Source organism: Cupressus sempervirens, chromosome 8 (genome assembly GCF_028749045.1).
Source record: "Cupressus sempervirens isolate cs-2001-9-10 chromosome 8, ASM2874904v1, whole genome shotgun sequence".
Taxonomy (NCBI): domain Eukaryota; kingdom Viridiplantae; phylum Streptophyta; class Pinopsida; order Cupressales; family Cupressaceae; genus Cupressus; species Cupressus sempervirens.
This window is the reverse complement of record NC_143125.1, coordinates 51,360,888-51,375,513: the sequence shown is the minus strand read 5'-3', so window position 1 is coordinate 51,375,513 and position 14,626 is coordinate 51,360,888. Positions and strand designations below refer to the sequence as shown.

The 14,626-nt window shown below is 40.2% G+C and overlaps 1 protein-coding gene across 1 annotated transcript; it reads left to right on the top strand.

Annotated features, from left to right (window-relative positions):
* Positions 1-13,025: 13,025 nt before the first annotated feature.
* LOC149541567 (protein ILITYHIA-like) lies at positions 13,026-14,167 on the top strand. Its single transcript, XM_089795628.1, has 4 exons — positions 13,026-13,330; positions 13,441-13,578; positions 13,782-13,904; positions 14,057-14,167. Exons 1-4 carry the CDS (start codon positions 13,232-13,234, stop codon positions 14,165-14,167), a joined length of 471 nt encoding a protein of 156 aa, XP_089651754.1. The 5' UTR covers positions 13,026-13,231.
* The last annotated feature ends 459 nt before the right edge of the window (positions 14,168-14,626 follow it).

Genomic DNA, 14,626 nt, shown 5'->3' with positions numbered 1-14,626 from the left:
ATCATTTTCTAGTTTAAAACCTAGGCCAACAGTGTCTCAAGTATCACGACCTTGAGTATGACTTAAATGTTGAACTAGAGCTTTTTCATTACTAATTAAGGACCCATAGCCCTAATAGCCCATGTTTGCAAGAAATTTATAGCCTTTGCCATATCATTTAGGGGAAATGGGAGTAGTCACAGTGACTTTCTCTTCATCTTCTTCTTCTCCATAGATCCACTCTTTAATTACTTGTTCTTCTTTCTCTGCTTCTAGAAAAACTAAGGATTGCACAAAAGTGCCAAAAAGATTCATGGTGGAAGTGGAAGGCTTCTTTTTGGTAGAAAATTTCCCATAAGATTGAGGGGTAACTGGTAGAGCAACAATAGAGCCTAGAGTGTGTTCGCCCATGCTAAGGCTCATTATTTTCAAAAAAAATTCACACTCTGTAAAGGATGGCATCAACTCATGAGAAGAGAAATTATGTGGAACCAACATTTTAATAGCAGACAATGCATTGATGGACATTGAGTTGTCACTGGGGGACAACTATCTTAGTACCATTAAAAGGGAACTTAATGCACTAATGATACATAGAAGGCACTACTTGCATGTCATAAATTCATGGCCATCCCAACAATAAATTCTATGCAAATGATATCTCTAGGACTTAGAAAGAAACATCCTTCTCAACTGGACTAACTCTGATCAAAAGTGCAACTAGACCTTTTGAAGGTCTTTCAACCCCATCATTGATCTTGCACCTAGGCTCAATGAAAATTTTGACATGTCCAACTGTTGGATCAAGTTAAATGAAATAATGTTCAACCATGCACCACTATCTATTAAGACTCAACAAACGTGCGTATGAAAGATTTGGACTTTGACATGGAGAGCAAAGTTGTGGGGATGACTGAGAGCTTAGTCATCTTCTTTAGAAAAAGTGAGGCAATGAGGTGAAGAGATATGATTCACCATAGCTTGGAATCATTCCACATCGATATCAGTGGGAACATTGGTAGAACATAGAGCCTTTTCAAGGATATCCTTGTGCAAGGGGGATAACTCTAATAACTCAAAAATGGAAATTTGAGCTGGAGTACATTACAGTTGGCTAAAATGGTCATAGTTGCAGATCTTGGAAGTAGTTGGTTGTTTAGGTGATGAAGCATTCTTAGGATCATGAGCAAGTTTTAGGACAACCTTAGATTGCCCCCTAGTAATAATGTTAAACGGTTCACTTTGTGAAGAGGAAGACCCAACCACTCAGAGTACCACCTTAGGTCTAGTGTCATTATGGTGTTGAGAAATAGATCACATTTTTAAGAAAATTTTTGGTCATTCATCCTCATCATCATAATTGGTCTGGTTGCCATCATTAGGACTTGCTTTGCATAAATATTCCATAGGCTCAAGCATGCCTATAAGGTTTTCTGCGTTAGCATAGGGATATCTGATTTTAGCATCATGATTCTTCTTGGTAGCTTTAGAGGTTTCACCTTTCTCATATTCTGGCAAGATTTGTTTAAAAGCTTTGTGGTTATAATTTTTAACAAAGCCATATATGACAACTTTACCAACCACAATGAGATCTTGAATCACGTCTTTCAGTTTGAAACAATTTTTTGTTTTGTGACCCTTGCTTCGGTGATAACTACAAGTATGGTCCTCTCTCCACCACAGAGGTCTGACAGGTGGATTAGAGGGATGAGAGTTTTTTGGTAAGTAACTAGATTTTTTGCAATTAAGGTTTTCAAGACCACTTCATAAGGCTAAACCATTGGTGTATAAACACATCATTTTTGGGTAAATTTAGAGCTCTTATCAAATGTTTGTAGTTTTGAACCTTCTTGTTGTTTTGTATCATAGATTGCATTAGAAAGGTTAAATGCAGGTTCCTTGGTCTTAGAAGTGTCCACGACCCCATCATTGACAACATACTTGTTTTTATTCCAAATTTTGCCTTTGTCTTTGCCATTTCCATTATAACTCGTGTCTTTATTTACAACAATATCAGCCTTCTTAATAGAAACATCTTCAATGCGATATGTACTTTCAACCATTGCATTGAAGGATGTAAATAGCTATTTTTTAGATCAAAGTATAACTTAGGTACAAGAGTGTTGAAAAAATTTTCAATTTTCTTAGCTTTAGGAACTTTTTGAGGGTACCGAGAGTATAAGGATCTCCATCAGTGAAGGTATGTTGCAAAGTTGTCAGGTAGTACCCATGTCTCTACCCATTTTGTTAAATACTCTGTAGCCACCACCACATATCGGCAACGTCGGGCCCTACTCGCCTTCAGTGGACCCACAAAGTCTAGTCCCCAATGTTCAAACAAGTCCTAGGCGTGAAATGAGTTTAATGGCATAAAGTCCCTCTTGAGTGGTTTATTGGCTCTCTGGCATGTATTGCAACTCAACACCCATTCTCATGCATCATTGTAAAGTGTGGGCCACCATAACCCAGCAAGCAAAACCTTTCGTGTCGTGTCAGGTCCCATGTGGCTGCCTACTAGTCCTTCACGTGCTTGTCCCAAAACACTTTGCACTTCTTCTTCCATTACACATCACCTCAGCACTTGATTAGAACCCATCTTCTGCAAGAGACCATTTATCAGTTGGAAAGTCCACATCCTTAAAACTAGCTTTCGTCATTCGCTTAGCGGCATCTCTCTCAGAATTTGAGACATCAATAGATATTCCCCGATAGACTTGTACCATCCTAGAAGAATGGTGATTCAGAACAAGTGTGCATCCAAAAAATCATCATTGACCCCTTCCGGTGGCTCTCCGAACCTGATTTGAGAAAGTTGGTTTGCAATGACATGACTCTTCCCCCATTGCACAATAATGGTGAAGGTGAATTCTTGCAGTAGCAACAACCATCTGATAATCCTGCCTTGGATAATTGGTTTGTTCACCAAGTACATCAATGCCTAATGATCCACGTAAAAGGTAAATAGTGTAGCCAATAGGTAATGTCTGAATTTTTCTACCAAGTACACCATCCCAAGTGTCTCCCTTTCAGTGGTGCTATAATTCTTCTCAGCTTTTGACAGTAGCCAGCTTGCAAAATACACTAGGTGATCCAGGCCATGGTAGCCAGTCTTCACCAACATTACACCTATGGCAAAGTTTGAAGCGCCAACATGGATGTAGAACTCCTTGTCCTAGTTTGGGTGCACCAAGATGGACCCCCTCAACAATCTATTTTTCAACTCTATGAAGGTAGTCTCCTGCTCGGAACTCCAGACGTACGGTTCTCTCTTTTGTGTCAACTTGTCCAGAGGGAGAGCAATTCGGGTGTATTTCTTTATGAACTGTCTATGATATCCAATGTACCCTGAGAAAAGAATTGACTCCAGGTACCTCCGTTGGGGCTTCCATTTCCACGATCACCCTTACTTTATAGGGGTCGGTCTTCAATCCTAACTTACAAACAATGTGCCCAAGTAGTTTTCCTTGAGGAACCATAAACCGACACTTTTTAGGATTCAATGCTAGCCTAGCCCGCCGACACCTCTCCATACACTCCTCGAGTGCCTTCAAGTGAATGTCCACTAAAGATGGACCAATCATGCAAAAATGCTCAGAAGTTTCCTACTGGCATTTTGTCAAATATGTGCAAAATGATTCTTTGAAACGTAGCAGGTGCATTACACAATCCGAAGGGCATTTGGTTGTAAGCATACACTCCATCCTCCACCAAAAAAGTAGTTTTCAGTTTATCTTCTTCAGCAATGGAGTTCTAGTTATAGCTAGAGAATCCATCCATGAAGGAATACATCTCGTGTCCTACCACTTCTTCCAAAATTGTGTCAGTGAACGGGATTGGAAAGGGATCTTTTATTGTGACCGCATTCAAGCACCAGAAATCCACACATATCTAGATTTGGATCCTGTCCTTCATGGATATCACAATTGGTGACACCCACTCACTTGTTTGAACTTTAAATATTATGCCGGCTTCTAGTATTCATTCTATTTCCTCATCAACGCGAGTTGCGTAGTTCTTGTTCATTCTGTACGACCGCTTCTGCATTGGTATGGCTCCAAGTACCAAGGGTATGCAGTGGACACATTTCTAGCCGGACCCCTTTTAAATCATTGTAAGTCCACGCAAAAACATCTTTATACTCCATAAAGATTTTAAATACCACAACCTTCATTACAGGGTTGCAGTCGTCTCCAACCAGTATGTTCCTCGGATTCTCTGCATCACCAAGATTAGTAGCCTCTACTGATGGCTCTTTGTATCTTATAGCTTTCCCTTCAAAGAAATGGGAGTGGGGGAGGCATTCGTTGATCTCTGCATTGCCTTCTTTGTATTCCACTAACTCCAGTGGAGATACCTCCTTCTCATCTTCTGGGTCCTCAATGCCAAGCATGTAAGAATGGAAGAGCTCACAATCTTCCATCTGCCAATCAAAAAGTCCATTTTGTGAACTGGTCTGGTCTCTTGAACATTTTTCCAATTCTAAAACGCCTTCATCATTGGGATCCATACGGGCTCTTCCCTCATCTGTCTGATGTTCCCCATGTGACTCGAACTTGGATGATAATGCCATTTCTTCACTTACTATTTGAGTTCAGAGATCAATGGCAAACTTTCGCCCTCAGCTTTCCATCGACAAAATATTTTTCTTCTAGTTGTGATTCACTTTCCAAGAATGGCATCATATCCCTTTTTCTTCAAGGGAATCACTACGAAGTCCAGCACAAATGGCTATCCCAATGGTTACTTGTTGAGCCACCAAGGTCCCTAGGGGTTTTATCCCTTATTGGTTTTAGCTGAGCGGGTTGAATGTTGGCGGCCATAGGGTAGGCTTGCCCAATTTCTTCCACATCTCCTTGGGAAGAACATTCACCCTGAACCCACCATCCACGATGGTGTCTGACAAGATGGTTCCAAGGATTCCCATCTCAACCACCGTCGGGTGACAATCGTTGCTTACTATCAGCAACATGGGATATGTGGCCGACCCTCTGGTACAGTTGGTTGTTCCTTCGTCTCCAATAGGTTTGAGTGGGCATTCAATAATGGTGTCCTTAGTTGCGGTACCGTTTGTAATAGGTCTTGAAGTCTAACAGGCACCTCCATTTGCAACATTTGATTGAACAAGTTGTTCTCCCCCTCCGATCTTCTAAGAATAGTATCTTTCATATCCTTTGTAGCCTTCATTCCCCTTTCTATGTCCTCATGTGCCTCCCGCAATCTTTGCTTCTCCGTGCGGGGGTCAAGATAGGTGGCTTGCTTAGCTTGGTTGCAAGTGATAACCAAAAAAATTTCTTCATCAATGTTAATGAGGTTTACTTGTTTTGGGCAGCTGGCATCTTGGTGGTCCCCTAGACCACACCATTGACATAATTTTTTAGTTTCATTCTTCGGACACTCTCTGGCGAAGTGGCCCCATTGGTTAAATGCCCAACATTGGATTATGGGTCTTCCGTTGGAATCATACTGTATCCGATTCCTATTGTCGTTGCCGCCCTGTCCTCCTCGACGATTGTTTCTATAGCCACTAGATGTGGCATTGTTGTTGCCGTGGGTCTCATTATTAGTGCCCGAAGTGGATGGTTGTTCCTATGTGAACAGTATCTACTAACTTCGTGTCTTCATGTTGAACGAGCACTCCTTCGTAGAATGACCTAATATCTGACAGGTATCGCACATTGCCTTTTTAGGGCACACTCCCTTTGGGTGACCTTTCTCTTTGCAATCCTTCCACCATAGTTCTCCTTCCTCAATGCGACCAGAGGCTCCCTTCATGGACTTAAACTCCTTCCTCATCCGCTCCAAATCTTTTTGGAGGGCTTGTACTTTCTTGCTAGGTTCCTCCTCACTCTTTGCACTACTTTCCTCATCAAAGGACTCATCACTCTCAGAGGAAGATTAAGGATTTACTTTTTGTTCTTTTTCTTTGCGGTCATGCCCTCACTTTCTAAGTATAGGGCACAATCATAGGCATCTATATATGATGTGGGTGGGACTATTTTCATTTTCCTTCTCAATGTGTTGCGGATTCCTTTGACAAACCAACGTTTCTTTAGTTCATCCATAGGTTGAGTACCCATCCAGCTAAGATGATCTTTGAGCCTTCGATTGTACGCTTGAACAGTATCTTTCTTTCTTTGTTTACAGTCGTAGAACTTCACAACAACCTTGTTGTCATCCTGTAGCAATTGGAATTTTGCTTGAAATCATTTCTTAAGATTATCCCAAGTGGCGATCTTCGCCTTGTCCATGTTAGAGAACCAATCCACAACCGCTCCTCCTAGGCTTGGTTGGAAATTAGTTCAACCACTCGTCAATGTCAGTGATGGAGTTGGCAGTCCATATGGTTTCGCATGTACGGCAATGCCGTATAGGGCCTTCCTTCCTGTCGCCTATTAACTTTGAGAGTTTCTGCTTTTAAGACATTGTTTTTCTCATCCTTTGTTGACCACTTGGTTGTGTCTCGGAACTATTAGAAGTTGGTCCCAACAGGTTACTCTGACCACCGTCCAATGTCCCTCCGACACTTTCTTGAGCCCCGATGTCTTCTGTTGGCCACACCTCCCTTCCTACTTCTTTACGGGCTCCCTCTCACAGTGGTGTACGAGATGAGTGCAGAAACTCTTCTCTTGTCTCCTCCAACATAGTTAATCTGTGTCGTGTTTCCTCGAGCAACTCCTCATTGCTCCATACTCGTCATTCTAGTGGACTGTGGTATTCCTTGGCAGTTCTGGCGCCTTCCGCACAGTTGCCTTCAATCACCCTCGGTGATTCCTTCAACTGTCCCACAGTCCGATCTTCGACAAGTTGTCTTAACCGCCACCTTTGCTCGGCTTGATTAAATCCCCCGCACAGATTGTAATTCATCAACATTCTCCCTCAAGTTGCTATTTTTGTTTAAAAGATTGGGCATTTGACATATACCATTATATAAAAAACAAAACATAACACTTTCTTTTATTTATTTAATCTATATACATGTGTGGACTCAAACGACAGTTACAAACTCAAGTGTTCTCGACACCATGGCTCAAAAGCTCATCGTTCCGTTTTGCAACACAATGCATCTCTCTTCTCATAGAAAATTTTGAGAGGCTCTTAACGACATTCCTCGCATTCTACTTCCTCCCTGCGTCTCTTCTGTGCTAGGTATGCTTGTGCAATCAGACGAGGGAGTTGGTCTAAAAATTTGTTTGTGGTTGTGCTTGCGTGCATAGCATCCCATAAATTCTCTTACATAACCTCGATCTCTGTGGCTTGTCTTTGTACAAAGGTTTTGAGGCCTATGCAGTACAAGATGTGAAAGTTTTGGGCTGCCTTGTGCTCACCTCCCAAAATTTATGTTTTGTCATCCTCATTCATTTTTCGGTTAACATATGGTTATTCCAATTTATCCTCGGCCTTCCATACTACTCCGAATTCGAACTGGCAATGACACCAAATTTCAGCCTGTAGGTGAACAGGAAAGAAACATATAATGATTTAACAAAGTAAAATGATGATGCCAAATCCATAAGTGAAGGCCACATTTATAATACCCGAAAAATGCTAATGAAACGACACAACCATGTCTACACCAGTAACTACCTAACTACCCATTTTGCAGGACAACAAAGGCAATTTTGCTATACTTCAGCCGCAAACATGCAAAGTCACTACTCAAAAATCAGACCCTTATACCTCAACAAGGGTGCAAAAACCAACCTCCGAAAACATCACAAAGACAACAAAAGCAATTAATCAATTGAATGTTTTTCTTTCACAAATGGGCTCATATTTATAATCCCCAAATGACACTTAGTTTCCCAAATGCACTCCACTTAAGAAGCTTCCTCAACACATCATTTCATAACAATAAATCTATTAAAGTGTCATATTATATAATTTATTAATTTCTTTTGGGTCCCAAAAATAACCTTTCAACCATATCATAATATACTCACATAGAAGGCCACCATTTTTTGTGCCCAAGATTTAAAACATTCCAAACAAATTCGAACGAGCTATGAACGAAAAAGTAGAGTCACGCCTTCTACGGAGATGACGAGGTCGGACAAAAACTTCAGCAGAGAAAAGAGTAGGAGTGGCTGTGGAGAAGTTGTAAGGAGGGCCGACAGACATTACCAAACAAGTGGTTACAACGAAGTTTGAAAGAAAGAAATCCCTTTGCGGAGAAGAGCATTCAATGCCGGGAAGCAAAGTCTAACCGTTTTTGTTTTGTATTATAAAGACAAAATAAAAGATGGTTATTTAGTATGCATTCCGTAGGGAAGAGAAGGCAATGGAAAGATTAGTTGAAGGAAAATAGCATGGAAAAGAATGTGAGTGTTGGCTTTCGGAGTTCGAGTTGCAGGGCTGACAACATCCAGCAGCAAGAAACAGAAGGTGAAGGCCGACCTGTCACATCTCACAGTTCAGTTCGAAGGGTTCAATGGTAGTGAGTGCTGGAGATGGTGGCAAGAGACCGCGGATACGAACCTAATCAAGCAAATTCTGGTCTGTGCCCAAGTACATTGGGCAATACAACTCTCGGTATTCTCCATTCAGCTATTTGAGACGATCCTGAGAACCATGATCAAAACATACAACAGGAATAGTCGAAGAAGCACGTTTGTCTACAAGAAGTAGTGGATGACAGTCTCCTTCAAAGCACGAGATTTTAGCAAGGTACTTGGCATTCTTGGCCAAGGAGGTCGCAAAGTGGTGACTAAGAATCACAAATTGCCGCAAGGACGCAAGGAATATTGTGTAAAATTGGTGGTCCGCGACCTCACACTAGAGGAATTGGAGTCTGTGGTGAAAGGTACGAAGAGTCAAGGACTACGACGAGATTTCATTCGAGAGGACCATTGGAGATGTATTATAGATGTAATAAGAAGCAAGATGACGGGGGCGAGTAGGGCCTCAGACATCGCCCTACCTTAGATTACATTCATGAATGACATCATGAATTGTATTGTGTATGATTGGGCTATGGTCCTCGCAGATAGAATGGAGGAGTTTATGACATTACAACATCAGACATTTTTTATACCATGTCATGCCATTGGCTTGTTTCTGGAAGTAGCCCTTCATCAAGTTCCAGTAGATGAATTTGAAGTTCCACCAAGAGGGAAATTGGTGCCAAGAGAACCTCTAGTATTCTAGTGGAGGCATTTAGATACAGGTGGAACTGGGGCCGGTCAGAAGAGGGTATTGCAGGGGTTGGATGCATACGGGGACACAGACATCAGAAGGGAGGAAACCACAAAGAGCAGTGAGGCTGATTCAAAGGAAGAGAGTACCTCGACAAAGGTTGGGAGCGATGCTGCAGTCAAAGGGTCCACACTTTTCACCCCTCCCCAGTTGCCCAGTTCAACACACTTGACAACCACTACCTTGCTTATTCCTCTGTTTAGCCAAAGGCATGCACTAGTTATCACTCCATCAATGGCTAGGATAGAAGCCATAGTTGTTATGACTCCACTGAACATTTCAGCAGATCTAGTTGCACTAGCAGTGCCAACAGTAGAGTTAGTAGAGATGCACGTGTCAGAGCTCGAACCTCAGGTTCGACTAGATGTGATCAGCTCTGACATTGTTGTCACCATATCTTTATCTTTGTTGGTTGATGCCCAGCTAGCACAACCAACACAACTGGAGAAGGTTTAGTTGATGGATAGAGCCAGTGTATTTTTGGGACAACAGTTTTGACTCATTCCTGCAGAGGTCGATTCATTCATTCAGTCCACAAGACAAGGAGAGGTATCCCTAGGAGTAGCTGCCATATTAGAGCCACAGGAGGTGGGAGTACCATAGTCTGAGGATGTGCCCGAAGATGAGGAGGCGACACGGGATGTGGACGTGGCTACCACAAGAGAGGCAAAGATGGATACAGATAGGGAGTGGGATATTGAGGCTGTGGGAAAAGAGGACTATGAGTTAGATGAGGATAGATGCAAGACATACATCAAAGCTTTGGAGGTTGTGATGGAGAAAGGATGAATCATTGGATATCAAGCTTTGACCCATAGGAAAGAGTTACATTTGGTCTAAGCCCAAAGCTTGAGTTGGGACCGTGCAACACTGCTATGGAGAAATTGACACACGAGATAGTAGGGGCGTATAAGGACGTCTACTATGCTCATTGACATGTAGAAGTAGATAGAAAAATCGAGAGGATTGCAACTGTGAGATCTACAATAGTCGAGATAGAAGCTCGAGAGAAGTTAGCTGTTGAATTCGTTAGCTAGTAGGCAGCATAGGCAGCATGGGCAGCTGAGTGAGCAGCGCTTTTGTGAGATAAGGAGAAGGCCGAACAAAGATTGCAAGTGGCTGAACAAGGATTGTAGACAACCCAGGCCCAAGCCATGGAGGTAGGACTTCTCTTGAAGGAGGTAGTGGAAGTTAACACACGGACACAGAAGGACTTACGCTTCCGCACTGATCAAGTTTATGAGTTGCGCCGGCAGCAGAACACTTCAGTGACGCAACCTCCTCCCTAGTCTATATTGTTTCCATGTTTGTATGTTGTCTCCTATTTTTGTTAGTTTTTGAGTTGCTAGGAGACGACTTTTCTTTTTTGTTGGTGGGGGGGGGGTGTTGATGTTGTCTAACAAAATGGGTAGTTAGGTATGTGGACATGGTTGTGTCATTTCATTAGCACCATTTCGGGTATTATAAATGTGGCCTTCACTTATGTATTTGGCATCATCATTGTATGGAACATTGTTATGTACGAAAAGCATTTGATGAATGAATAATATTTTACTTTGTTAAATCATTATATGTTTCTTTCCTGTTCACCTACGGGTTGAACAACCTTTGCTTCTCTTTTGTATTTACTATGGGGTTTAAAGCCTGAAATTGTCTGAGATTTTGGATTGCAATCACTGCCGAGTTACAGTGACTTGCATAATACTGCTCTTCTGTTCATTCTGCATCTGGGAAATTGATTCATGTTGGAGATTAACAGTTTCTGAGAGAACCTTGATGCTACGTGGGTTTAATTACATCTGCATTCAGGGCTGCAGATGCCTGTGTATATATCTGGTGGCTGCCGTCCATTCTGAGGCAGTGTTTTTGCATTATAATGACCTGTGATCACTGGTGACAGGCCTGTGTCTATTTCTTTATGCCTGCTAACCACTTATAGGCCTGCAAGTGATTACATCAGGGCCTTTAATTTATATTAAGGCCCCGGGACCTCCTATTATGCCCTGCGATCTGTTTATAGCTAAGTTGCCGGATTGGATTTTGGTTCGGATGCGGGTTTGACATTCGGGTTCAAAATTCACTCAAATGGACTCAGTTTGGATTAGTTTTGGGTTTGTCCGTATAAGATTTTTTTTTTTTCATTTTATATATGTGTAAAAATATACTGCAGCAAATAAGTTCATACACCACTATTACTACTGAATACACAGACCAGCTATTGTGTCATCCAGAATGACAAACATTCATCAAGTCATCTCTTCCTTAAAACAGAAGTCAAGAAGAGTCTATACAGCAATCTTGAATCATCTTGGATCCCAGAAATTAGACATTTGGTAAGATTCCTATGAATAATGATTGCTTTCCTGAACTGTAGGAAATAACATTGTAACTTTTGCATTCTGCAAACTTAAGTAACACCAAAGAATGGCTCAATTTCAATCACGCCCATCAATATTATTCATCATCTAAAGTTTGAAACTAACCAATTATCCTCTAATTGCATCTTTTAGTTGGAATTACAACCGCAACTTCCAGCTGGGAGTGTTGCAAAAAATGTCTTTCATTGTTTGTCAACAATCCCAGTGTTTTCCATCATATTCTGCCAGGTTTATTATCGAGCCAAAATAAAGTTACCGCATAAATTCTAAACCCAGACTTCCGAGTCACGACTAAAAATTATGCTGATATAATATATCTAGCTACTGTATAGTTTGGTTATAATATTTTTCTAGATGACTTAATTCTCTGTCAACCCATTCATGAATATTCAACCAAAAGATTAGTCTAGGTTCCTTAACATTTTCACTGCAAAATTTGTTTTTTTTCTAAATTCAAGCCAAAAAATTTAAATTAAGTACTTGGAAGTTTCTCTGCATATTTTTCCTTTTTGAACGATAGAAAATAATCCCTCAACTTTAATAAATAACTCCCCATTTAGTTAAGTGGAGAAATAAAATACAGCTTCACATTTCATGCTATAAGCTAAACTTATTAACTTTTTAAGTGTTTGTGCTTTATGAATATAATTTTTCCTTTGACTTTTAATATCCTTTATTAGCTAATGGGAAACAATAAAGCCTAGCGTAATACAATGACAACATTTTTTCACTGCAGGTAGCAAAATTATTTTTATAGTGACTATCAATCTTCTATGTTTCCGGTGTGAACAGCTCGAGAAAATTCACATCAAATTCACAAATTGGAAAAAAAAAATCGTTCAAATTCCATCCGGGCTCTGCTAATGTCTAACACATTCGCTACAAATTCCCCTAAAATCGACCAGGGTTTGAAATATCGGATCAGCAGGGAATTTCACAGGCAACAGATGAATTTGAACAGACTTCTAACTGACTATGAATTTCAAGGAATCGAATGTCGAATTTGAGGATTTTAGAGCCAATATGGCAACTTAGCCTAAAGGATGCAATTAATATCCTATTGAACTGAAACATAGGTATTGTGGTGTATTTTACTATGATGCTTTACTATTAGCATAGTGATGTATGGACTAGTTTGTTGTTGCATATACACACACATAAATATTTAAAAATAACATATATTTTTATATGGACCAACCCAAAACAAACCCAAACGACCCTGAACCTTAATTTGTACTGGCAGCTTTGTTAATAACAATAACTGGGCCACTAAACTGTTGTAAGTCCTATCCATAGCATCAAATTTTATTGCTGTAACTAGCCAACACATGCTGGATCTGATGTTGGACATCATGAAAGAAGAGCATTAATACATCTATCATAGGAGGTGATATTTGCTAATTTTTCTTTTATCCTTTTCCTTCCTGAAGTTAGTATGGAATAATGGTTCACCTTTTCTTTTCTTCATTTCGTGTTTCTTGAACTCAGTCCTTAATGATATAATGTTTCTTAGTCCTACAGTTAGAAATAGTAAGTTGGGCTTTCAAATGTGAGAATTGCTGATTTATATCACTGGCATGAACTTCACGAGGAAGAACTGCTTTTGTTTTTAAGAGTTGACGCAGGCCATTTTTAAATCTTTAAGCTAATATTGATCATTTTATATGTAGGAGGTGGCAACCATGGCTAAGAAGGCATCTGAAACTGTTGTTATGGCTATTGATGAAGATGGCCTTGATTCTTTACTATCGGAGCTTCTGAAAAGTCTGGGAGATAATCAGGTTAGGTAGTTGTTACACAGAATTTACTATCTTTCTTTTGCCCATACTCATCGCTGTTTTATGGTGAATTGTTATCTTAATTGTGTGTGTGTTGTCTATTTCTTTCTTAGGCCTCTGTCAGAAGGGGCTCAGCGTATCTTACTGGTTTCTTCTTTAAGAATAGCAAGCTAGACTTAATTGATGAGTCTCCAAATCTAGTTACCACACTGATTGTTATGTTGACAGATCCAGATTCTTCCACTGTTCAGGTATGTAGATGGGTTGAACGTTCATTTATTACTCTTTAAGCTTGAGCTCACTTTCTTCTTTCTATCAATTAGGTATTATTGCTATGCTGCTTTGAAGCCATTTTCATTTGTTTCATGGGCCCACATTTTAGCAATGTCAACTTGCCGTGTGATTTTCACATTTAATCTTGTGTGATATTTGTTTCCTGGTTTTTCAACTTCAGATGTCATGGGAGGCTCTGGGATGTGTAATAGGGTCACTTCCGAAAGAAATCCTTCCAACATATGTAAAAATAGTCCGTGATGCAGTATCAACTGCAAGAGACAAGGAACGGAGAAAAAGAAAAGTAAGCTCAGACTTTTAATGTGGACTGACAAGTTCATTGTGATTTTATTTCAAAAAATATCTCAAGAAAATTATGTAGTCTGTGGAGTATGGGTATACATTTATTTCCATTAGTTATGCTTTCTCAACAATGTTCTTCTTCCTTTTGCTCAGGGTGGACCAATACTTATTCCAGGTCTTTGTCTGTCGAAAGCTCTTCAGCCCATCCTTCCTGTTTTTTTTGCAAGTATGACATCTCAACAAATTCTTAAAATTTTGAATTAGATTTTTTTTTAACGGTGCATCTGAACTTCAGATATATATAGGGTTTTGATGAAATTAATTTCTTTGAAAAACCATTTACTTTAAGTGGGGTAAATTTCTACAAAGAGGTTAATAACTCTATTTAACATTGAAGCATTGCTTGGAAATCTAATTTATAAAATATTGCTCTCAAATATGAATGCTCTGACAATATTGCTAAGCATGCTTTGGAGTATACATGTGGGTTCGTTAGTCATGCTTCTAGTTATAATAAAAGCTTTGTTGCTACTGATTCTACTGTTTTGTGCTCATTGTGTTCAGCTATGTGGCCATGTATTATGTTTTACATCCTTGCTTTCACTGAATTCTATCTGTCTTGTTATGATTGATAGTGGAAATCACCCTTTTGTTCCGATTTCCCACATCCGGATAACTGTTAAGTGACAGGGGACTAGGTTGAAAGTTCTCATGGTTCTTGCA